The sequence below is a fragment of the Microchirus variegatus genome, assembly GCF_963457635.1.
Source record: "Microchirus variegatus genome assembly, chromosome: 4".
Taxonomy (NCBI): domain Eukaryota; kingdom Metazoa; phylum Chordata; class Actinopteri; order Pleuronectiformes; family Soleidae; genus Microchirus; species Microchirus variegatus.
The window spans coordinates 9,600,254-9,626,216 of NC_139805.1; the positions used below are offsets into that span (position 1 = coordinate 9,600,254).

At 39.2% G+C, this 25,963-nt stretch overlaps 1 protein-coding gene across 2 annotated transcripts in view; it reads left to right on the forward strand.

The window, feature by feature from the left end:
• The window catches only part of rabgap1l (RAB GTPase activating protein 1-like), an 86,161-nt gene that overhangs the window by 42,278 nt on the left and 17,920 nt on the right, over nt 1–25,963 (forward strand). Inside the window, exons 13-18 of one of the 2 annotated variants that reach the window (XM_083888376.1) lie at nt 7,924–8,037; nt 15,472–15,546; nt 17,150–17,275; nt 17,991–18,134; nt 20,348–20,389; nt 25,030–25,158. In XM_083888376.1, coding sequence (XP_083744502.1) covers nt 7,924–8,037; nt 15,472–15,546; nt 17,150–17,275; nt 17,991–18,134; nt 20,348–20,389; nt 25,030–25,158 — 630 coding nt within the window. Of the gene's footprint in view, nt 1–7,923; nt 8,038–15,471; nt 15,547–17,149; nt 17,276–17,990; nt 18,135–20,347; nt 20,390–24,886; nt 24,941–25,029; nt 25,159–25,963 lie in introns of those variants that run through there. The other variant, XM_083888377.1, reaches the window with a different exon arrangement.

Consider the following 25,963-nt stretch of genomic DNA (forward strand, 5'->3'; position numbering starts at 1 on the left):
TTTGTGAGTATTTTTAACTATGCAGTCTGTGCACTGATTGTTTCCATTGCTTGACAGATATTTTAAAACCCGTCAGTTTTGCACATTATTTCCTTTTGTTTGGCGCCTTGGAAGTAAAAATGTCTGCTCCGTCCGCTCAAGACTGTGACAGACTTGCCGAGTCCTGATACTGTACCACACTGTAGTAGTAGATCCATTTTAGTTAGAGCTCGGTATTCTTTCACTGGAAAAACCTGACCTGCCCACCTGATACTCTGGAGTCTAGTGTTGGGACAGCATGACTAGACTTCAGCAAGGTCACTGGTCATCAATGTCAGCTTGTCTCAGATGAGTGACCAGTGGTCCCGAAGCTCTCTGGGTTTTATCTTTCTTCCCTATGGAGACAGGGGAAGCTAACAAAGCCTAATAGCCCGGAAGGCAAACACCAAGTGGACAGAGGAGTTAAACTGTTAGCCGCAGGAACACACTTGACATGGAACAACTCCAGTGTCAGCTCAGCTGCACCAGCTCCTGAAGGAATAGTTTTATCATAAAATGACAGGTGTTCACTTGTGTTGCCTTCCAGCCCAATATAAATGAAGGCGCACTTCCCAAGGCAGAGATTAACATTTAAAATATCCCCTATTAAACATCTGCCCTTTTACTACTTTCCCCGACCAGAATTGCAGCCAAAGCAGTTTAATTTCAGCCATTGAAGTCTGTTCCCTCTTATATGTTGTGGCTTGAACTGAAAACAGCTTGGAATCAGAACATTTTTATACAATTAAATGTCTGCATTCAGTAATTCATGCATCTTTTCGGCATTGTATGCATTTATGTTTGCCTGTGTGTGGCCAATCTTCTCTTCATTGTCCATCTGTTTAGTGCTGCAATGTTCATGTGTTGTTTTCCAATAATCCATAATTTGTCAATTGTACATTTTTCAGATAGACAAAATTAATGAAATATTGAAATAATAGGATAATAATATCAAAATAATTAAAATAATATTATTAGAGTCAGTATGCCCCTTCAAGTAGGAGATCATAATTTAAGCAATTCAGTTTACTTTAAAAATCTTCATAAATTTTGCATTTATACAAATAAGAACATGCTCAACAAACCCTATATGAAAACACAACAGACTGATTCATACATTAATGATTGGATTGTTGCGTCTCCAGACTGTTTCCCTGCAGCATAAAAACCTCTTGACTTCTCTAAATTAAATACGATTGAATGTAGACGGGTGCGGAGGTGGCGTGCAGGTTTGGACAAGTTGGACACATCAGCAGATTTTATTTTTAGCTGCACGTGTTAAGTAGGTTACCTGTTGGAAAGGTCTGAGTAATGTACCGTCTGCCCAACAAGCCCCCAGGCTACAATTAGAGGAAGCCTCTCATTCCCCTCTGTGTACACATCTTTCTGCCCTCTCTTTATCTCTCTCTTTTTTAACTTCTGTCTCAATCTGTCTCTCTCTCCCTCTGTTATCTGCAATGATCTCCCTCTGTCTCTCTCTCCCACCATTACTCTTTGCCTCCCCCACTCTTTCTTTCTTTCATTGCTCCCATCTCCTTTCCTGTTGTGTTTACTGCCCTCAGTCAGTACGTTTAAAGCCACCAGGGGATAAATCTGACAGGTACACACATTACTGAAGAATTCACACACACACACACACACACACACACACACGCACAGATGTTTGTGCAGCTATTCTTCTTAGGACATTAAGTTTCATTCATTTTGACAGCCTAAACAAAGCGTTGTGCCAAATCTAAACCATAACCTGTTACCACCTAACCCTAATCTGAAATTAACTACAAATCAAAACTTAGTCCAAAAATGAACCAGATCCACAGAAATAAGGTTCTGCTTTATCAAGACCAGATTGTGGTCTCCATGAGGACTATGGGTCCTACCAGGGTCAGTGTTTGTGCCAGAAAAGAGTCCTAAAGAGGCAACAAATACAACTCTCTGTGTACAATATTGATATAATCTCCCTGACTGGGCCAATTCTTTTTTTCCAATCCTCCTATATTCACAATGTCATCAATTGAGTCTGTGTTGATGTGTATCATGTCTGCCAGTATGTCCATGTATGTGTAACATTCTATGCTTTCAACTGACTGATTAGTGTTCTGACCGAATACAAGTTGACATTACTTGCACTAGAGTAGACTCTGTGGTTTTCTGCACTTGGCATTGTGCATTTGTGTGCATGTACTGTATGTTTATACAGTCTATGGTCGATGCTGTCATAAATATGTGTATATTGCCCCATTTTACACAAGCTTTTACGGTCTAACAGGGCTCTCTTGTGTCATCATTCCACAGGAGAAGCTTACTGAGATTTGCTGGCTTTATGATCGTCAGTTTAGTTGGTTGTTCATTTGTCCGACGGGGCCTTTCATCTGTGAATCAGACGTGTCTTACGGAGCTGTAGCATTGTTCTCTTCTTCTTTCAATTTTCCCTGAGTCCAGACTTGTACCGCCACCTGATGGTGAAGTGGGATACTACACGCGTCAGGGTCGGCGAGTATACCAGGTATACCAGGCTGACGCGAGTATACCAGGGTAGGGCTGGACGTTTAATCGAATTTTAATCGTAATTCCGATTTTGGCTTCTCACGATCATAAAAACTGTATAATCGATAAAACGATAAATGCGCGGCATTTATGTAAATTCCTATGCTAGAAAAACACCTTGAATGTACCTGTGTTACGTGCAGCTGCAGCAAGCGTGCGACGTGTGTGGATCAATAATATGAGGAGAGAACGTTTGAAAACATGGCAGAAAGGCAGCTTTCGGTTGAGAAGATAGGTAGGACAATATCAGCTAACAGGAAACAGCTTCAATTTGACGGACGTCGAGCAAAAGGAACTTGTTTGCAAAGTTTCTCTCGCTGTTGTGTCTGCTCCTCAACACGACCACTTTATTGAAACTTATTCTGGCTGTTCTTTTAAGTTATATATAATATATACAAGTTGAGTTTTGGTGGTTCAATAAATACTCAAGTTTTGAAATCAATGAATAATCGTGTATATTGATCGTGATTTCAATATCAATCAAAATAATCGTGATTATAATTCTTTCCATAATCGTCCAGGATGATATGTGACTTTTTTTTCCAACCACTGTAACCTGGAGTACATTTGGAGTAAAAAAAAGAGTGTAGACTACTTTTACTTTAGATAGGATGCCGCTGCTCTGATTCAGCCACAAATCCTCTCTCCTCCTGAAAGTGGAACACACACATTCAGCCTCCTAAATCCATCTGTCTGTTTCCATTCATTTACCTGTGGTGGCAGTGGAAAAATCTTCAAGATGAAAATCTTTTGGATGATGCGGACGGTGTTCACAATGCTCAGCTTACTGCTTCAGGCTTTCAGTGACAACATCCATCTCCTCCTTGAGTTTACAATGGAAAGATGATGAACTAAGGTGTTTCACAGTGTGGCGGCTCTCTGACGAACTCATAGCAGTAAGGGCAGGCACTGTTGAGTTTGCCACATTAAGCCCAAATAGCCTGTTGGAAAAAATACATTTCCATATTTTTCACAGGGAAGCGACGTATTAATGCTGTTGTTCTACTCGCAAGCATTATTCGCTTCGTCTTGATTAGCGCAACTATATTTTAAGTGCACAAACAAGTAGCACAAACATTTATAGCTTCTTTTAGAGCTGTGCCACTGACCTAGAGCTTTATTGTAAGGTGCACAGTTAGTCTGGGATTTGTCGTTTTTAGTAAAGGTTTACTGGAGCGCTGTGAGAGAGAGAACTGATGTTGCTGATGAGGCTGCAGTTTCTTCTGAGCACCTCAGCCTCCTGCTAAGATCAAAGACCTGTCGAGCTTCAGCACACACACACACACACACACACACACACACACACACACACACACACACACACACACACACACACACACACACACACACACACACACACACACACACATACACACAACCCAGTGCAACAACCTACCCAATTTATGTTTGCCTACAAATAAATTATAAATACCATTAACTATGCACACTATTTTATGGCGTGTGCACTGTATTCTTGTCCTTTCAGAACTCTTGTAAGATTTTTGTTACAGAGCTTTTAATTTAACAGGAAGAGAATAATATTTTTGGTGCATGAAATATGACTCATCACACAGAACAAAAACAGCCTGGTCTTGTTAGCCTGCATACTGAGACCAAGGAGCTTAAATATATTATTTTATGTTTGCTTTCTGCTTTAAAAATAATAATAAAAAAAACAAGGCAATATATTTAGGGCACAGTTGAGGTAGAACAAGGGAAGACACAGAAATGAAAGGGGGTTGGGGAGGGGGAAATTATAAATAGCATATAGAGGGCTATATTACTGAACAAAATGGAGAAAATAGAAAAAGGCATTGTTCAGTAAAAGATGAAGTGGAAAAGAGGCGAGAACATGGAAATAGAAAGGGGGAGGAGATGATTGAGAAGAATAAATTAGTTGGGAGAATGAAATATGCAGAGCGAAAATTAAGAGAAGCTATAGAAACGCTTTTAGACAAGAAAGAAGAAAGGATTAAGAAGAAAGAGGACTACTATTTTTTTTTTTTTTTAATTGCTGGGTTTTTTTGAGTAATGTGGTTGTTAATTATTAGAGGCATGCATGGTTTATTAAATCAAAGTGTTTACAACTTCCATTGTCAACCAGATTCTGAGTAGTCCTTGCTGATGTTGCCATGGTAATTATCGTAACACTAATTTGTTTTTAATTGATGAAGCAGCTCATAAAAAGTACTTCATTAATCATGAGTCCATAATTATTTCAAAAGCAAAGTTTTGACTTGCTAAATAATTAATAAAAAGAAATGCTGTGTGGCTTTTCTCTGCTCTCTCTCTGCAAAGCATCTGCTTACCCCAGTCAATATGTTATTTCAAACTTAATGGAAAAAAGGCTACAACTGATAATTACAAGTACACATGCTTTATATATAAATATATATGTTCACAAGAGAATTATGACAAATTTAAAGCCTGCAAAGTATTTTTGTCTAACCGGTTTAAAATCCAGATATTTAGATTATGGTTGAAAATACAACACAGAGACAAACACAGCAATTTACACAAATAAACTGTGGCAGAATTTAGCCTAAAAAGGCAATTTAATCAGTCGGAAAATGAATTACTGATTATTTTCTGGTGATCAACTGTGTATGCATATGTATATTGACACAGACTTAATGGAAATACACTGCTATCCTGTATGAATTATTGGAGCCAATTTAACCCTATGTTTAATCTCCATCAAATTGGGAAAAAGACGGACCCGATTTGAAATGTAGCTAGTCATTTATGTCACATTTTGTAAAAGAACAAACACATGAGAAGAGAATTCTGTCAACATGGCCCTCATTCCTGAAGAGCGGCATCTTTTTTTTTTTACATTGTAAAACTGTTAGTTCCATTTCCAACACATAATACACAGAAGCACACAACACCTCCACACTACAAATCTCATTAAAGCATTACACACTGTTATGCCAGCAGCTTCTATCAATCCTCCGTGTGTGTGTGTGTGTTCGCGCATGTGTGTGTGTGTGTGTGTGTGTGTGTGTGTGCACGTGCGTGTGTGTGCACGTGTGTGTGTGTGTGTCTGTGTCACACAGACACACGAACCAAGCTTGGGATACAAGTGACACAGTAAACAAGATATCAATTTTGCTGATTATATCCATATAACCATCAAAAAAGTAGGAGAGTTCATTGTATGATTATATGTTATGTATATATTCTGTCATCAATGTTTGATTTAAAAAGTCATTTATATTACTATTCCCATTTGCAACTTGCAGAACAAAGTAAACACATTTACAGCTAAAGAAACATGTAGGTTACACCGATGACCATGTAACATTTATGAACAACAAATGCACTGTTCTTGTTTTCAAAAGAGATTTAGATTGTTTTTGATTAATCTGCTAATTGCTTGGTCCATGAACTATATGTACAATTGTAAAACTGAAAATCCCCCAAGCCCCATGGGATGTTTTGGGATTTCTTGGCCAAACTGAGAGAATCTTATACCAAATGTTTTTGTTTAAAAAAAAAAAAAAAAAAAAAATCTATTGCCAGAAAAATTACACAGAGAGTGCAGACGTCCACCAGGGTTCCTCTCACTCCCCCATATCTCACATTTAAAAATCTGGATTCATAAATGGATCACCACCAATATCTAATCATTTCCTCCGTAGGCCGTAAGTCCATCCTTTACTTCTTGTGTACGGCTGCTCAGAGACAGACAAACAGTCTGATGCTGCCAAAAACATGACCTGCTTGGTAGAGGAAAAGATTGTTGCAGATTAATTCAATTTAAGCTCAATAATTGCCAAGAAACTACTGAAAGCCAACCTAAATAAAGGCTTTATGGTGTTGAAGTAAATTAAAAGTCATGCAAAGATGTGAACTTATAGGTGTTTGAGCTTTAACTTTGCATTTATGTTGCCTCCAAATTTTACAAAGGTTCCCAATTTCTTCAGTTATTAAGTCTCTTTAAAAGCATTAGTTACATATCACACTGAAACATGTTTTTTTTTTTCTTGTTATTATTTCTCCTGTGCATGGTGACCATTTAGAGACTCCATCCAGTGGGAGTCCATAGTCGCACCCAGACGAGTCTGCCAGTGATTTGCTTTTGCTCTGCAGACACATCTGGCGAGAACCGTGTTTTGGCCAACTACAGAATCTCTGAAAAAAGCAAATCAAAGTGTCTTTTATTTCCCCTGCCATGCTTAACATGATCATCCAAAAGATGCTTTTGTTTATTATGTTTACATTATGTATACTATATACGTATAAGCTCCCACCAAAGAGAAGCTCTCTTCCGATTACGTTGTTGGTTCCGTTTTAAGCAAATTGCCCCGTGGAGCTCGCTCTGGGCCAAAGCCGTTAGATGCCATTACGAGATAGCCATCGCTCCTTGAAAACTAAAACAAGCACGTTTGTTCACACGCTTTCCATCGCTCTGCATATGTCATCTGGATCACTTGTCTGATTGGTTTTAGGTCTATCCAGGTGCCTACAGGGGCATTTTAATCTTTGACCATTGGTCACGCTTCTTGGAAGTGGGAGGTGCTTCACCCTTTGTGGACTCGCACTCGATCTCAAATTAAATTTAGATGCAGTCTGGTGTTGGCAACGCTACCTTAGTCATTTCTGCAAGTCATTACTTGCAGAAATTAGGGACCTCTTGATCTTTCATTATATGAGCATGATAATCCTGCTGTTTCTTTTTTTTTTTTTTTTTCACAGATTTTTCTCTCTGACACACTCCTACTAAAATACCCACCTCATCTCTTTATTGTCAGGAAATGAGGAGAGGAAACAAAAAAAAAAATGCAAGATGACATTCCTCACTCTCTCTTTCTCCTGTGCACACAGTTTTGCTCTTTGTCTCCGATCCACACAAACACACATCAAGGTCAGTCAGGCTCAGGGTTGGTTTATCTGCGGCTTGCAGTGAGTTGTTGGGAAACGCTGTGCTGCCAGTCTTCTCCTCGGTACTGTTTACTGTACGCGTGTGTGTGTGTGCGTGCACATGAGCGTGTGACTTGTTGTTTGTGTGAGAACAGAAAGCGAGAGGGGTAATGGTGAATTGCCTGTGTATATATGTGTGATTTCTGTTCGAGAAGGAAAAACAAGTAACCACGTTTTTATGTGTACACTGCACTGGTTCAGGATTAGATGGCACAGACCGTGACTGAGGCCTGGGGAGTGCTGCTGCAGCAGCAATGTGACAAATGTTAACACACGCACACACGCGCGCACACACACACACACACACACTGTATCTCAGTAAACCAAATAGAAACAATGTACCTGAATAAGAAGACCTCAACATCAAAAGTCATTTTAATGTGTTGAAGTTTGTCACGTTGTTATATTTAGTGTAATCCATGTGTTTCACAGGACTCAGCCCAGGAAGGAGTCATCACACGTGACATCCACCGCACCTTCCCTGCACATGACTACTTCAAGGATTCTGACGGAGATGGACAGGATTCACTGTATAAGATCTGCAAGGTTAGTCTGGGGTTGATGGAGCGAGTTGCCAGATGCTTGCAGTTTGATCAAATCAGCGCTGGATTATGTTACCGCTCTTTCTGATTGGCATTCTTACATGGGAAGCTAATTATGAAATGTGGTCTAAACATTTGTGCATATTCCCATGAAGCAGGCGATTAGTGGTTTTTTTTCCCCTCTCTGTTGTCTGGCAAGGCTGTAGGAATTTGCTTGGCATTTCATGTTGGCTCTACAGTATGACTGACAGCGCCTGCCTCGACTGAGACATCACCATGAACCCTTCCAACTCAATATACAGGATGTATGCACGGCCATCACTGGACAGTCATTAGTCTTTTATTCCAATTTTCTAAAAGGAAACATTTTTTGCATTCACAGTATGCAAATGAAGGCCTATATTTAAACCTGTATCCTTTTGGAGACGGAAGTAAATTCATCATTCAAATGCTTCTGAATAGTTCAGTAATTATTCTTTTTTTTTAATCATGCTTCATAGGTGATACGAAGGAGAATCTAACATTTAGTCATAATTGTAGCTAAGATATTGTTTGCGTAAGTTCTGAAAGACTGTAGAATATGTAAAAAATTATATTGTCCTTTTTCAAATTATATAACATTATTAATATACAACATTTGACGCTATATAATTGTTATTTATAGGTTGTCAGTAGTGGTCTGAGCTTATTATTCACACAATTAAAAGGCATTGTACATATATATACTTATATTAAAGGTAGATAAGGGGGAGAGTAATTATGTTTCGATATCCCAATGTAACAATCAGATCTCAGATCAAATCTCACCATAAAAATAGACAAAATCTGACCATACAAGTTAGTTTGAAGGAGGAGATAGATGTAGTGTTTCCATTCTTATGTGGTAGAAAACTCCAGAGGCAGGGGGCAAATGTCAGTGCCACTGAAGCCTCTGCACACCATGGTAGTTAAGCGAGCAGATGGTGTGGTGAGTCGCTGGTGAACAGGAGTAATATATTCTGTGGAAGGAGTTCCTATAATGATACAAGCAGCTGCAATTTGATCTATTTGAAGCAAATGTAGGGAATTAAGAGTGAGACCAAAGAAATCGGGGTCAAGGTTACTTAGAGGTTGTGGACGGGAAAATTAGTACATGTGAATCTGCTTTTGTATTAGCATTTTATCCACATGGAAACAGCATTTTGGAAGCCCTGGAACTGTAGTTTTTGAAAAATGGATAAAGAAAAGCTTTGTGTTTACAACAATAAACTGCAATGCAGAATCTTTTAAACATAATCCTAGAGATATAGTATTTACCGTCTTAAGCCCCAGAAGAGAGCCTTGGCAAAGGAGGAGTGTATCCTATATAAAAACGTGTTTGACAATGAATAATGTCAAATGCCATCATGGTGTATTTTGGTAACAACATAAAATTAGCAGCATTGCCTCCTTGGCATTACATGTAATAAGTAAAAATAAGTTCTTAGTTCCTAGGAGAAGGTTCCTAGCTTGTCCGGAGGTAATTATATGTGGTGACACATGGTACATTTTATTCAGACAGAAAAGCCAAAATCATCAGTAATGCATTCAATTTATTAAACATTAATGTATTAAAGTAAGTCCTCATATCTATCACTGTCTGAACTCAACCAAGACTGAGCCTGACACATTTTCTAAGTTTAGTTAATGTAGTGACATTGGCACATATGATATTTTAAAGTACACAAATAGTCAGAATGGGATATTCATATCGTCGCCCTGTATGTGTAACAACCAAACTGCTAATTTTTAACTCTTATGCATGTGACATTATTAGTCATTATTACCACACGACTCAAACTGTATAGACAGATCAAAAGATTGTGGAATAAAGGTTTAATAGCAGCACAAATGTGCTTGTCTTCGATAGATAAACCAAACCCCTGACAACATAGTCAAACAAAAAACGAATATATTTAATATTATACCACACAATAATCACCCACGTATTCAGAAAGACATCAGTTATCTTTGACAGGTTTGTGTCACACAACTGGATATTTCAATAGATTTGTGTTGTGTTGTCATGGCCATTAATCTTTTCTTTCTATAGTGAAAATTAGAGAACAATAGAGAGATTATAAAGTTCTTAAAATGCGAACAATAGAATTTTAATTAACAAAATTTGAATTATTTAAATGCTTGAAGTTTGCAGGAAGTAGTCATGTAATACACTGACATACGCACACAAAGCAAAATGTGATGATAAAGAGTATGAGGAAGCTATACATTCAAAAGAAATATGCTAGTATAGGTTTTCGTTAGTTGTAGATGCAGTAGCACTGTTGCTCCTTTTGTGTTTTACCGGTGCTGCAGAAGTAGTTTGGCCAGTCAGTGCTCAGGGAAAACCTGTCAGGAAGGGTTAGCATCCTGTCTAGACCCAACTAGGTCAGTGGCGAGCCAGCCTTCATTTGTATGCAAATCCATGTAGATTTGCTGCTGATAAGGTTGGTTGGATCTTGAGGCACAAGTGGGTTACGGATACAGGGATCCGGGACAAAGTTTATATTCATCTTCACATCTTACTCACCCATAAGCCTGGAGTCTTATTTTCTAACCTTTACTCTCCAGGGAAGGTCACCTGAGCTCTGTGCAACTTTTCATTAATAATATGCTTTGTTCTATTTATGTTCACTCTTCCAAATAATCTGCAATACCTCGTACTGTATCTACTGGTGGTCACTTGGAAGGTCTGCTGCAGCAGTCAGGGGTTAAGTGCTTTTCTCGTGGGGACACTGCTTACCCACAGCCAGTGTTTTCTGGACGCGGGGGAAGATAATTCTTCCAGCTGGTGTGGGGATTCAAAACCTGTAACTCTCAGATAAATTGAAGAGATGAAGAGAATCGACCCTTGTATATCCATGGAAACTGAACTTTAAAGCGTGGTGAAAAAGCAAACACAGTAATGCATTATTATGCCTCATCAATCAAGCTAATGTGGCGTATCCCTGTGCACACTGAGTATTTCCATGTACATGTTATTCAGGATGCTATTTTATAAACCTACTGACCTCATAGACAAAAACTTAGCTTTGCTGAATCCCATCCTGTTGTGTTATGTTGTCTATAAATATAGATATAAATTATACTCTTATACTCGCACATAAAGAAAAACACTTTTCCCCACCGGCAGAATGTCCCTCTTTGTGAATAGTAAGTGTATATTTTAATACTTTTTATTTTATTTACTAAAGAGTCAAAGTCATGACCTCATGTAGCCTAGCTCTATAACTCCTTGCAGCTTTTCATTCAGCATATCTGTCATGGCTCTTTCTGACATCAAAGTCAGTGCAAGTTTCTTTCCCTTTTTGTGGAGAGAAATTCATTCGGGGCATTCATTTAAAATCACAAATGGCACAATACAAGTACAGTTTTGCCCTTGAGAGAGGGCCTTTAGTAATTATTTTTATTTCTGTATTCCACAGTCTTTAACAAACACCGGTAAATGTCAAGATGTGACAGAAAAAAGACCATGGTTGATTACAATCGCTGAAAAGCCTGGAAAAAAAAAAACTAAAGAAGAGAGCATTGGTGAATTCTTTATAGACCCCTTGGCAGCCTACGTCACACGTAGGCTGCCAAGGGGTCAACACGCATGTTGTTTTCAGAAAGCACGTGGGCAACACAACAACATGTCTTGTTGTGCCGTCGGTTGCACTAATCGTTTTAACAAACAAGACAAAAGCCTGAAGCCTTTTATCGGATACCGAGTTGCCCTCCTTTCAAGGCTAACTGGAGACGTCTTTGGTTGCAAGCCATCAGGAGGAGCAACTTGAACGAGCAAATGATAAGAGAAGCAAGAATTTGCCGTGCTCACTCTATATCAGTTAACGTTACATTCATTTTTGGCGTCAGGTAACAAGCTAACATGAATGAAGTAATTATTACTATGCGTAACAATGATAAAAAACAATGTTTGAGAGCAACAGAGTAATTAAACTCACGTTTAAGTCAAACTACCGTAGCTTAGAAGCTAATTTACAAAAGTATCCGAAAATCGGAAGTCAGCAAAAAGTTCTATTCTTGGCTCCACAGTGCAGCACAGAGTCCTACACAAACTTCCAGCCTCAGAGGATTTATCTGTCCAGTGGATACATGTTATATATGAAGGCAATGTACCTGCTAGAGCCAAATGCTAACTGCTGTTATCTCCCATTAGCCTCTGTGTCTGATGTAATCTTTTGTCCCTTAAGTTTCGTTTTACTTTCTTTTTTTTTTTAAAGATGGACCTAAAGAGATACTACTAAACAGAGTGTTCTGAACAGGGCTGTTTTAGCAGGGTGATTGAACTGCTGTGGTGCTTCATCCTTATAGTATTTTGACCAAAGCATGTCACAGACATGTTCATTAGGACACCAGGGAACTAGGGTAACTTGGAGATATAGGGTATAATATGACCCAAAATGTGTGTCAAATGACCATTTTAGATGGATTTTAGATTTTTTTTTTGTATAATATTGTCCTGACCTTTAAACATCATGTTCTGCAGACTGAAGAAAACAACACTGTTTCTCACAGATCTCCACAGATATCACACACTAATCATTTTTGAATATTTTATTCAAATTAAAATGAGAATAGTTATGTAAAAATTACCATTCCTTACCATTTTGCGAAATCACATGGGACTCGCAATTTCAGTCAAAAACAATTGCAATTGGATATTTATTCAAAATGGTTCAGCCCTACTCTACAAACGTGATGACAGTTTTTCTCCCTCTGGAGCAGAGCATGAAAGATGTGATTACACTTTGCTGCTCTCCAGCAAGGTTAACCTGTGACCTACGTATGCCCCAATTAAAGGACACTTTACAGCTCTTATAGGATTGTTATTGTGTTGAAATAATACTTATCAGAAGATGAATAACTAAAGAGAGCTGTAGGGTTCTAGGGTCGATGAGCTACATCCACCAGAACATCATACACTATGGCTTTTTAAGCTGTATCTATTTTACAACTGCATATAAATGACATTTATTGCTTTTTAGAAACTAGACATGTAGATTGTTAGAGTCCGTCCCTCTGAGCCTATTATCTGCTCAGGCTAACAAATTTAGATTTCACCCACCAGGACCTCCCTCATCCATCTGTCAGCATACACTTCTCCCACCCGAGTTGGGGAAGTGTGAATGCTACACTCAATCAAGCATGTCGGCTTGTAGATTACACTCCAGACAGCTCCACAAGACTTCTCCATTACCTCCACATCAAACCCCAAATTAGCTCAACAGATCGGCGCTAGAGCTGTGGATGTCCGTACTCATTTTTCAAGCATGGAAAAAGGGGCAATCATCTTTGAATCCAATGTAACCAGGTTTGACTGCTGGTACAGTGAACACAACAATCAAAGACTTGGTGTGCTGACAACATAGTGATGGAAAGTAAAACACACATCCTTTAAACATGGTAAAATAGTATGTTTTGTTTATATTATAAAAGTGCTTAGTTCTGTGTTGGTGACCTTTCATTAACTTTTTTGACCTGCTGTGCTTGCTGCTTATGAGGGTGTTAATCGCTTTATTTGGAGCACGTCTGCCATCCTACTTATACTCTAATGATTCCTTTATAATCAGTTACCATGATTGGAAGAATAATTTTTCTTGTATGTTTATGTTTCCTCAAACCTGAATGTCTTATAAGAAAGCTCTTAGCAGCCAGTCAGGCCTTGATGCTGTTATAAATAATGTGAGTCAAGATGCTTAAGACATTTTCTTAGACCTGCGTTTGATATCATAGAAGGAGTCATCTGAAGTTACGAGCCAGCAGAGCATTACTGCCTGTATCTGAAGCTTCCCCACAGTTTGAGAGAGCTTTATAGTGAGTTTCAGATCAGATCACTGCTACTTCATTCTAGAAAATCTGCTGTTCACTCCCTGTTCAGCACCAAATGGCAGCCACACTCTGCAATGCAATTTTATCATTTTTTTTAGCCCATTTGTCAGATATTACTTGTGTATAATTAACATAGTAATGATGTGCACTGTTTGATGTGTATATTAACAGTTACTTGCTACCTTGTTCACCTTATACATTTGAAAGGGAATCATACATCAATGTTGTATTTACAGCTAATGTTGCTGCCCACAATATCATAAAATAATATTTTATTACAGGTTTAATGCCATTGTTATGTAAAGAAAAGATTTTGCAAACTTTCTAGATTCGTTTTGATTCTTTTTTTTTCTGTACATGTGACATTTTCACTGTGGCTACTGCTGTATGTGTCCATAGAACGTTGCTTTGAATGGACATGAAACATTTGGTGTTATGTTATTAGATAAAGGGAGTGAAAGAGGAGAGCAAGAGGCTTACACTAACAAAAAGATAACCAAACACAGAGACGGTCTCAAGGGAAATTTCGCTTGGTCACTAAGGAAATGTATTCTGTATATACTAATGCTCCGACAACCTTCACATTAAAGTGATAAGACTGCTGCTGGCTCGAGGCTGAATAAAGCTCTAGGCTTTTTAAAGATGAAGTGAGATGAAATGTCACTTACTAAATTTATTAGTTGGAAAAGAAGCTGCAATTCTCAAGGGTACTGGAAATATTACCACGCCTCAGGTCACCAGATAATTTTTTTTCAGGGTGACTAAAACATAGCTGACCTGTGATCAGCTTGACCAGCTGTTGTTGAACACTTTTAATCGGGTTTAAGAACTCATCAAGTTGAAGGTGATTAACCATCCGCTGAAAACTGTGCAGTCCTTGGATGTTGGTGTTCTGTGTGACTGGAAGGCAGGAAATGGCACTAACCTGATCACATAATTACTCTGTGGTAGACCTGATTATGTATTCATGTGCAGTATCGTCTAAAAAATGAGATGTGTCTCCTGCTCATCATAGTAGCCCTATGCATTTTCTAATTCTTCATGCATAAGAAATGAAGAAAAGATGTAATTATGACTTGCTTCTGTCTCACACTTTTGTCTAACAAGGCAGCATTAAACCACACTTTATCTCATATTATCCATTCAGTGAGCAAGAGATATTCACACCTGCATCAGTAATGTTGCATTCATGGTGGTTTATTGTCTTTGAGAGTCCCAGTGTTCATGCAGTGGGTGAACACACGCTGATCTTTAGGTTTTTTTTAGGTGTTATAATGTATTAAACTGTTTTTAATCCTCACTCACAGTGTATATAAGATTAGTTCAGCTGTATGAAAACCTATTATCACATCGCAGGTCACTGCTTGTTCATTTATCACCAGGATAAAAAGAACTTGCTTAGTCATTGTGCTTTTTAAATTACCTTTGAGTTGTTTTTCTTTAAGTTTGTAGGCTAGACCAAGGTAGAGAAAAAGGAGTATATTGACAGAACTGCAGGTTTTGAGAATACAACATTAACAATGTTTATGTCAGTTATTTCTAATGTTTGACGAAGTGAATAACTCTTTTTCCTCTTTTCCGCCAACAGGCCTACTCTGTCTATGATGAGGAGATAGGTTATTGTCAGGGTCAGTCGTTCCTCGCTGCTGTTCTCCTGCTGCATGTGAGTAAATAATGTCATCCCTCCATTCATCAACACAATGTTCACGAAAAGGACACACTAGGGCTGATAAAAATCGACAATACACAATAGGCGATATTGTGGTACAACATAAAATATGGTCTTTACAATTGGTTTTCTCACATCGAATAATTTATGAAGCTTTGAAAATGTCTTTTGCATTTTCTTCCCATACATTTAATGTCAGAGGTTATTCCGATGCTTCTCCTTAGTCTACTACTTTCAAATAAAACTCTAGAAGTAAGTGGACTGTTAAAGCTTTAGTGCAGAAGCGCTATTGCCCCCTGTGGACTTCTTAGTAATTACCATTACACTGCATTCGCTACATGACCCAGATTTTCCTCCCCTGCCCCTTCGCAGTCACGCATACACACAAACACACACAGAAAACAGAGCCGACTGCTTTTCAAGACAAGTTTTAACATTTCAGTCAGTTTTGTGTTGTTGGTCTGTCTTTTACTGTAGCGTTACATGTCCAGATTGCATCCAGGAGCTGTGAGGTGCAGACTGGCACATGCAGGCACGTTGTCTGGCTGTTGTTTAGGGTAGCACTGTTTCAATATTTTATGAACAAGCTAAAATTGTGAAGTCCTACTGAATGCCCAGGCTGCTGACCACTGTAGATGAATAGAGAAACTGAATATTTCTAAAAGAAGGTGAAGATGAAAGCTCAACACACTGTCATATCAGAAAATGAGTAGGGAAAAAAGAGGGTGGAAAGATTAATTTAATTTCAAGGTCACTTGCTGTTAAAAAGCTCAATATTTCTGTGTCCCATACATTAATCATGTTCGGAGTTCAATGTTTCTTCTTAAAACACACCTGAAATTGTATATTATGTAGGTTTAAAAATACCAAGGAGTTGACATAAGGAAGAGTCCTAAATGGAGGAACAAGTGGCATTTTTGGTTGATGTCCAAATGACAAGGGCAGAAAAGTTTAAAGAGGAGGAAGATGGAGGGGCAGTGGAGAGGTGAAGAGAAATGGGAGGAGAATATTGGCAAAATGCCGTGGATGAATACGGTGAAGATGCATAATGAAGTACAAAGAAGAGGAGTGTGGGGAAAACTGAGGGGAGTGGAGATGGAAGAAATCAGGAAGAAGTAAATGGAGAAGGAGGCTGTAAATTTGAAGAGCAGCAGTAAAAAGAGAGGTAATAGAGGAGGAAGGAGCGGTCAGGTTATAGAGGAGGAAGAGGAAGAAGAAGGGAGAGGTTATAGAGGAGGAAGAGGAAGAAGAAGGGAGAGGTTATAGAGGAGATGTCAGGAATATTAATAGGCGTTCAGCTTTACCTGCAGGAGCTCATTCAGCCCCAAACACATACTGTCACTCTGATTAAATATCACCTTACTCCGCATGTGTGAAAGGGGGGGGTAAACGTATACACTTTCACAGATGTTCACAAACGCGCAGTGCTTATTTTCTTTTATTCGCAACGCATACGCTGAGACGTTGTGACACAGTGACGTCCTAAAACTGTCCAGAGTTTATTACACATACAAACACTTGTCTGTGCTCCAAAGTCTGGTAAGCTAGACAAATATGTCAGGAAATGAAATATAAATGTATGATATTGTTCTTTTAGATGCCTGAGGAACAGGCCTTCTGTGTGCTGGTGAAAATCATGTATGAATATGGCCTCAGAGCTCTCTACAAGAACAACTTTGAGGATCTCCACTGCAAGTTCTACCAGCTTGAGAGGCTGATGCAGGTTAGTTTTTTTCTTCTTCTCAGTTTTAAAATATACTCAATTGCGTCAACACTATGCTGCTAACATAATACTAAGGGAGGGGGATTCTGACTGGATGGACAGACAGAATGTTGGATTGTTTCTACCCTTTTTTTTTTTTTTTTTTTTTTTTTAACCTTGTCTGTCCGTTTGTTTTTCTGTCTGTCTGTTAGTTAGCAACATAACTTGAAAATTCACAGACGGATTTGGATGACATTTTCAGTAAATGTCTGCAATGGGACCAGGAACAAGTGATAAAATTTAGAGTGCGATCCTTAGACGCTATCACTGGTTACAACACTTGCTGTCTGACCATAACGTCCAAAGGGGGGTCTGCGCTCTCGGAGTGCTTTTATAGTTTACTTTTATACCCCTTTTTTCAGGAATAAATCAAGCCATCAGTCTACCAGTTTTTCAGATTTTTGTATGTTTTTAATCCTGTCAGACTCAGTCATATTGAAGGTCAAAATTGATGCAGCAGAACCACAATTATTGTTTCCTTTGTATGTATGTATTCTTCTTACCTGTCAAAAGCTACCATCAAGAAGAGAAGTTGAGAAACGTCAAAGCTTGTCCAGATTCCCCCCCCCCCCCCCCACAGAATTACTCTTGAAAGAAAAATTCAAAAAGAAATGAGACTGTAGTTGAAGTGTTGTGATTTCTGTTAATCTTCTTCCTTCTATCTCTGCTCGTACAGGAGCAGCTTCCAGACCTGTGGTCTCACTTCCAGGAGCTGAATCTGGAGGCACACATGTATGCATCCCAGTGGTTTCTTACCCTCTTCACTGCCAAGTTCCCCTTGTGCATGGTTTTCCACATCACTGACCTGCTGCTCTGCGAGGTAAATTGTCTTGGGTGTACTGTCAAGTCAAGTGATGAAAGAGTCAACCTTCTGGGGGGAAAAAGAAAAATAGTTAGAACAAAGTAGTAAAGAATGGATTTGGAATAGCTTTAGTAGAGGTGAGGAGAAAGGATGGCAGCCAACAAGGCATGAGGAAGGACAGAGGGACTGTTATAGGGAAACCTATACATCATTTCTAATTCATTTGTATTCTGTCCTTCAATCTGCCCAACATAATCATTAATGACACACTGATAAAACTCTTTAGGGCTAGTACTGAACATTGATGTGACTATTCTAATTGTAAAAGTCATTAATTGTGTCTATTTTACGATGTTCTCATCTTTAAAATGTATTCAAGTGAGATCACAATGGAGATCAAATAGTTAGAAAACATACAAACTGCCCAAAAAACGTAGTGGTTGCTCTCTACCTGGAGCTAGAACCAGCTTTGTCCTTTTGGGAATTATTCTCATTCACTGTTTCTCCTTGGAGGAATTATTTCTGTGTGTTGCTTTCACGGTTTTCCATTCAAAAGATAACGAATGGTGACGGTTTATTCGGGGATTCAATTTGTTTATTTGTTTTAAATTTTTGTTTTGTCTCATTGAAGTAAAGTAATGAGTTCCCTTCACATTCTCCCTCTTTCACATCTTTTATCCACCAACCCTCTTCTCCCCCCCCCGTTTGCCTTTTGGCCGCGGGCAAAACAATTAAAAGTTTCCCAGGTCTTTCTCACCCAGTGAGCCGCATGATGAGAATCTGTTCATTAAACCAGAGTTCTTATCACCCACACCCTTCCTGTCTTGGTTGTTCTTGGTTTACTTTTTATATTATTTTCATATTTTATACCTGCGCTCTCCATGTTAACCCATCTCCATCTTTTTACTGTTTTTTTGGCAGATCAAGTTCCTTTAAAAGCAATCATTTTGATAAAACTACATCCCTTTATTAATCAAACCTCTCACTGTCATATCAGCAACCAGTTTTTGCATCATCAGACCTTGATATGTAGTGATATTTTTTAAAAACTTTTTTGTTCTCGTCATCAGTCTAAACCTTCACACATCCCCCTCTCAGCCCTTGCCATCGTACATCATCTCTCTTAACCCTCGTCTTTTTCCAGTCCATGTTGCTCAGACACACATGCTCTGTGATCATCTTTCTCTCTTGCGTACCTTTGATCCTGCCTCAGCCCTGTAGCTCCATCTTGAGGCCTGTAAACGTATGTGTATGGAAGCGGAGCTCCCCCTCTTTTCTCTCTCTCTCTCCTGTTATTTTTGGAGCTGTCCAGATATTTTTAGCTCTGTGTTGCCATGTGAACTGGTTGTCACGGAGACCAAGGAGACGGGTGTTCCCATGTATTGCTGACATCAGCTTTACATTTTCTTTTATGTCAAAATCACAATCTTTGTATCTAAGAAAGAGGGAGAGGAAAAAACGTAGGATCACAGTTTTTATGTGCATATATCATTTCAGTTCTATAATATAGCATTTTCTATTTGCTTCAAAAACCTATATCAGTCTTTTGTGATGTTAAACACAGTGTTGTATCTGTCTAGCTATATGATAGGTATGCTTTATCTGTGCAGCAGACTTATTGAGTGAAATACTGCACATTTTAAGCATTTCTTGTTGTTAGGTGCTGAGGTTGGCATAGTTACCAGTTTTCTGTAAGAACAAAAATGTGGAAACATATTTGACTTATTCTAAGAGTCTGTAACAGGTTGGTCTGTGTGTGTTCTATCTTTGTAATTTTTTCCAAAACATTTGCTGAATGATTTAGAAATTTGTACTAAAATTTGTACCTTTGTACTACATACTTTTCCAATTGCTTTGTTTCTTTATGTTATTTTCTTGATGTTCTAATATTATAATAAACCATGATAGTCAGGAGATATTTCAATCTCTTTAAACCAGCACACAAAAATGTTGTGTCAGAAAGTCAGTAGAGCTATTAGTTCAGGAAATATGTTTATTCCCAAGCAGCAGAGGGGACGAAGAAAGCTTGATGTATTAACTTGTGATATTTTACCTCGCTTTAGTGTCTCGTACCACTAAATCTTTGAAAACTAAAGAGATTTAAGAAGAATTTCTACCACTGCAGCGCAGCCAGAACTTGCTGTAATCCTCAGTATCTTAAAATCTTGTCTTTGTTGCTCTTTAAGCAGGCTTCACATAATGCTTTTTTCTTTTTATCCCTTCTGTTCCAGGGTCTGAACATCATCTTTAATGTAGCCCTGGCCTTGCTCAAGGTTAGTACTCACTTCATTCAAAAATATTTGCTTTTATTAGGTCAACTATCATGTTGTTGTGTGAGGAATCCCATGTAATTGAAATTTATCAAGATTATATGTAATTTTACATCTACTTAAAAAAAATATATGTGTGTTTTCCATTAAATATATGAAGGGTTTGTCATAAAACCATTAAAAAGCATTCCTTTAATATGTGACTGTGCCTCTGAGGCATCTGTATGAGAAGTTTCACTCAATCCTGGCTTTGATGGGATGGTCAGAGGTTAGATACTTGGTAAGCTTCTATAGCCCTCTAGTGCTGACATCAGAAACTTCATCCAGAGGTAAGAAGCTGAATCATGCTCATCATTCTCTATGAGAACAAAGATGGTTTGTTTGTAATGAGTGTTTCATCAGGACACAGCCCAAACTACAAACTGCTAAAAAGAAAAAAACTCTGTTCACACCCCTTAATCAGATATATACTGTGTTGTGTGAGCATGAGTGTGTGCGTATGAAGAATGGCTTGTGTTAAATACAAAACTACATGTTGTTATCAGAGCAGAGTGATGTAGACTTAGTTGTTGTGTCATTAGATCTGCTTGTGGTGGCGATGGATCGATGAAGTTTGGTCAGGGAATGTATCACATTCCGTCAGTGTGTGGTATCTCAGTGTGGCTCATTATTTAATGGGAAAGTGTCTGTTGAAGTCTGGCTGAAACTTAAAGAACTTCCCTCAGCCTCTCGGTAACTATTAACAAAATGTGTATTTTTTTCTTTATTATTGTTATTATTATTATTATTGTATCGCTGTTATTATTATTATTATTATTATTATTATTATTATTATAATAATATGCATTAATCAATCTGCTGATGCTGATACCTCCAAAATCAGGATCTATAAAAAAGAAAAGGCAAACGATACATTGCACTGTAATGCAGCCACACTTAGGCTTTCTGCTCAATATGAATGATGCATTGTTGGTCTTAAAAAGCTCTCCTGCTCTGTGTTTTAGCAATAATGTATTCTTTGTGGCAGAGAGAGAAATGTGTGGTGGATGTGATGGTTGATAATGAAGAACAAATGAAGAGGAGAGGAGGGTGGAAGGGGCTTCCACTGCCTGGCTCTGATTGGCCATGCATGACGGCATTCTCCCATGAGGCTCCCCCATCCCTCCTCCATCCATCCTGCTCCTCTCTTCTCTCATCACCCCTCCCTCCGTCTGTGCTCACCTCCCTCCTTCTCCTGCTTGGCAGTCGCTATCTACATCACAACAAGAGCATAAGCTATAGCTTTAGCATTCTGAGCCTGGGGAAGAAAACCTGTGTTCTTGTGTTTTATCTTTTATTTTTTTTTCCTTCTTCTTCATCTTCACCTTATGGATTTCTGCTGGTAGCCTTTTCTCTCCCTCAGTTTCTTGTTCTCTCCCTTCTTTACCTTCTACATCTCTACCTCCGCCTTCTCTGCTGGCTGGCAATGTATTTCTCCAACACGCTACCTCTGTCCACCACCCAGACCTCTGCAACGGAGCCGCCCCTGCTAACTGCTAGCTTTTAGCATCACAGAGGGATTGAGAGGAGTCAATAAAGACAGAAAGACAAAGAGAGAGGGACAGTCGAAAGAAAACAACATTTTCCTCGCCTCACCCTAGCTGTTTAGGGTGACCTGATCTCACGCACTGTCATGCAAATATTCAACCATTTAGCTTCTGTTGCTGAGTGTCTGAAGTGACTTTCCATCCAAAGGAGCTGGCTCACTATCTAAAGGATCTACTGACTGATCCTGACCGGATGCTTGGCTGCTGTTGCTGATGGACATCTGCCAGTGGGACACTGGAGTCCATACTGGAAACGGTTGACTGAAACTGGACCGAGCTCTGATCACAGGATTATATCAGTGAAGAGGGAAAACAAAGAGACTCACACTTATGGAAATCAAAAATCTGCTCTACTACCTCATTTCATGCTTATGCATAGCTGTCTTGAAACTGACTAATCGAGTTCAGCATCCACTCAGCCGTCAACAGTGCATCATCTTCCCCTGAAGGCAGACAAGTGCCACACTGCCATGCTCTTGTTTCCTCTGCTTCTGCTGTTTTGTCAGGACTGTTTTCTTACTTATAGGCAGGGGCTCTTCAGGAGAAAGATTTGATTTACTCATTTCATTCCATTTTACATTTCAAAGATCTGTTGGGCTTCATTAAAGCAGCAACCTGTCTAGTATAAAACATCACAAAACATTTGGATGTGTTGTCTCAGACGCACTCAGCCTTCTGCATTAAAATCACTCACTAGCAGAGTCCGAGGGTTTTTGTTTCTCAGTCAAGTCTTTCAATGAAGGTAAAATAAAAAAAAAGGTGGAGTACTCACTGCTGTTTGCGGGAGCAGCAGCCCACGTGTTGAACAGCTCTGTTGCTAAGCAACACCATACTGGATTGGAATTGGTTGGGGGAGTTTTGAAGAGGAAGATGAGAGTGGGTTGTGTGACTGGATTACAAAGCGAGTCTGGCAGGTAGCCGGACGACTCAGCATTATGCTGAAAGCAGGGTCAACATATCATTTACCGACTGTCACTGTGTCGCACCTGGTGGCCATTGCTGGCCTTTGACAGTGGCACAAGCTGAGTGGCTGCTGCTAACATCTTGTCCACTTGTCCAAAACCTGTCTTATCTGGATGTACTTCATCAGACTTCACTGTGCCTGCTGAGCTGCTGTTTATTCCTATAAGTAGCTATTAGCTGGTTTCCTGAACCTCAGTCCGTTCCGACTCTACTGGCTGCACGCTGACCTCAGCAAATCTTGGCTCACTTAAGTTGACCACACATACCAACTTGTCTGCTCCCGGTCCACCTCTCCTCCAAACAGCTGTGAAATCCTCGCTAACATTTGGACGACACGCTGGAGTCATCTGCCACACTGGCCCCGGAGCGGGACCTCCCCTCTCCCTCAACCTGTCCCACACCACCACCATCTCCTCCCCCTGTACCTGCCCTGTCCCCACATCTGCCCATTCCAGCAGTGCGCAGAGCGTTGGAAGATGGAGAAGGAAGTCCAGAAGAGAGGGCTCAAAGCAGTCAGGCCTCAGCAGACTCTTTCTGCAGGGTGATGGGTGTTCTTGGGATGGGACATCGGCTTTTTGTCCCCAAGCTGCTGGCGGTGAGAGACGGGTGGTTGAACTGGGAAATATGTGCTGGATGGAAAAACGGGGAATAATGAGTTAAGAGATGCAATGGAGTGGTTGTTAGTTTAATGGTCCAGTGTGTAGAATTTAGGTGCAATTATTTTATTTGGCAGAAGTTGAAGAAAAAAATATACTTACCTGATTGTATGAATCCCCAGAATACATTGTTTATATTTATATAAGGAACCATGTCAGCTCTATGGAGGCTGCCAGTTTTGGATTTACAGTAGCCACCAATGGACAAACTTTACAATTTTTGAGTTTTGATACTAACTGAAGGCCGCAGTGTGTTCTCCAACACAATGGGAAAGGAATGGTGAGGTGAGAGATATTCACCTGCAACATGCAAATTCACCAATAAATATTCTTAAATTGTACCCACTATACCCTTTAGGACAAAAGATAGAAGCAGAAGTCTGAGGCAGTGTTTTTTTTCTTTCTGACATTAACCTGATGTGTGGTTGTTGCAGGCAATTCAGTGGTAGCTGTTCTCAAAGCCTCCTTCAGAATTATTTACTTATTCACACCATTATGTCTGGATAGATTTTAGTGTCTGTGCAACAGAACACCACAAGATGGCAGTGTTAGTGAGTTTTGAACACATGGACTCTATCCTTGCCTTAAAATTGCCTCTGCCTACATCCATATAATTTGACAAATTCACACGGTTTCATGGTGTCCGCTACTGAGCAGCTGCACTGCAGCTACTAAGAGGTTTTGTCCATTGCTCTAATACGGCCTCATTATTTATTGTTATGAGATGGGTGCTTTGTTTTATACAGCAAATCAGCCATGTTAGAGCTTGTTCTCCAAATTGAAGGTCGAGTCTCGCACTTTTGCAGGAGAGTTTGATTGACTGTTATATGTTAGGCTTTTAACTATGCTTTTACCAGAGTTATTTAGTACAATTTTAAGGGTAGAAAAAAAAAAGCTCTGATGATATAAAAATAAAATATATGATAGTTGTGTTTTCCACAACTATATGATAGATGATTTTTATGATATAAATCATAAAAATTAAATTGTACCTAAGAGGCACACAACACATTGTTTTCTGGGTGAGCAAAAGGACAACAGAAAGTATGGAAGGTAATGGAATAAGATGGAAATGTGTGGTTTTCTTGGCTTTCAGCCTCCACTTACGGATAATTGAATGTGACTCTGCTGCTTTGACTGAGTGGGTCAAGTGATACATATTTTTCAGTAATGTAGCTGTCAGGGCAAAAGGGTTCACAAAAGCAGAAGGTACTTTTTCAAATGTTTGTAAATGTTCAAATTTTAGAGTTTACAAAACCGTATGACCTTTTGTACATTTGTAGTTTTGTCAGGCTGTTCTCCCTGAAAGCAAATGAGAGTCATCGGTGTAGGAGAATAATCTGTTGGAGGTAATTCTTATATATCTCATGTCTGACTCTCAATTAAACCCCTCGTTTGTCTCATCCTGCCCTCCCACCCTTCTCCTGTCTCGATACAGACTTCTAAAGAGGATCTATTGCAGGCTGATTTTGAAGGTGCCCTCAAGTTCTTCAGAGTCCAGCTCCCAAAACGCTACCGAGCTGCAGAGAATGCCCGAAGACTTATGGAACAGGCCTGCAACATCAAGGTAAGGAGACAAACACTAAACCTAAATCCACTCCTGTCTCACACCAATCTGGTGAAAATTAGGTGAAAACAGCCTAACTTTCTTTTTTGCTTTTGTAAAAGCCCCAAACCTTGGTATAGGACTATGAAGATGCTGTGCGGGTCTGAGTAACAAACTCATTTTGTTACTTGGTATCTTCCCCTGCGATAGCCTAGGTGTCATTGTTTATTGTTCTGACAGCTAAGCTGTTTGCTGTTGTGATTATACTTGTATCTGTGGTGTTAGTAGTTTGTTTACTTTGAAGAGATTAGTCAAAAAAGACCAGGTGAGATTGTAGCAATCTAGGATACGATCTTTCTTTGTTTCTCCAGGCATTCAGATTGTCATTGCTCTTATATTCTGTTTATTTCACCCAAGCCTGAAACTAAAAAGATGCCACTTTCCACGCAACAGGAAATAACTTTCACACTAGCACCAGATGTAACGGCTTTTATGAGTTGGATATACTGTGGGATGGATCTCTGCTGTGTTGGAGAAGTGTGACAAAGGGAGAAAAATGTCTTAATCTCTGAATTTGTGTGATTTTATTGGCTGTTACCCTTTACAATGTGTAACATTTTATGTTCTGCTTCTAAAAGTTGAAATACAGGCTCACGTGAATTGTGGTCACAGCTTTTGTCAAAGCCTACAAGGACACGTATCCAATAACATCCCCTCACATTTACACATAAATGCTATCCTCCTCCTATTGACCTTAATGAGTCTGTTGGCATTTAGGGAATTTGCTGAGGTCACCAGAGAACATTGCAGTACACAGCATATACGA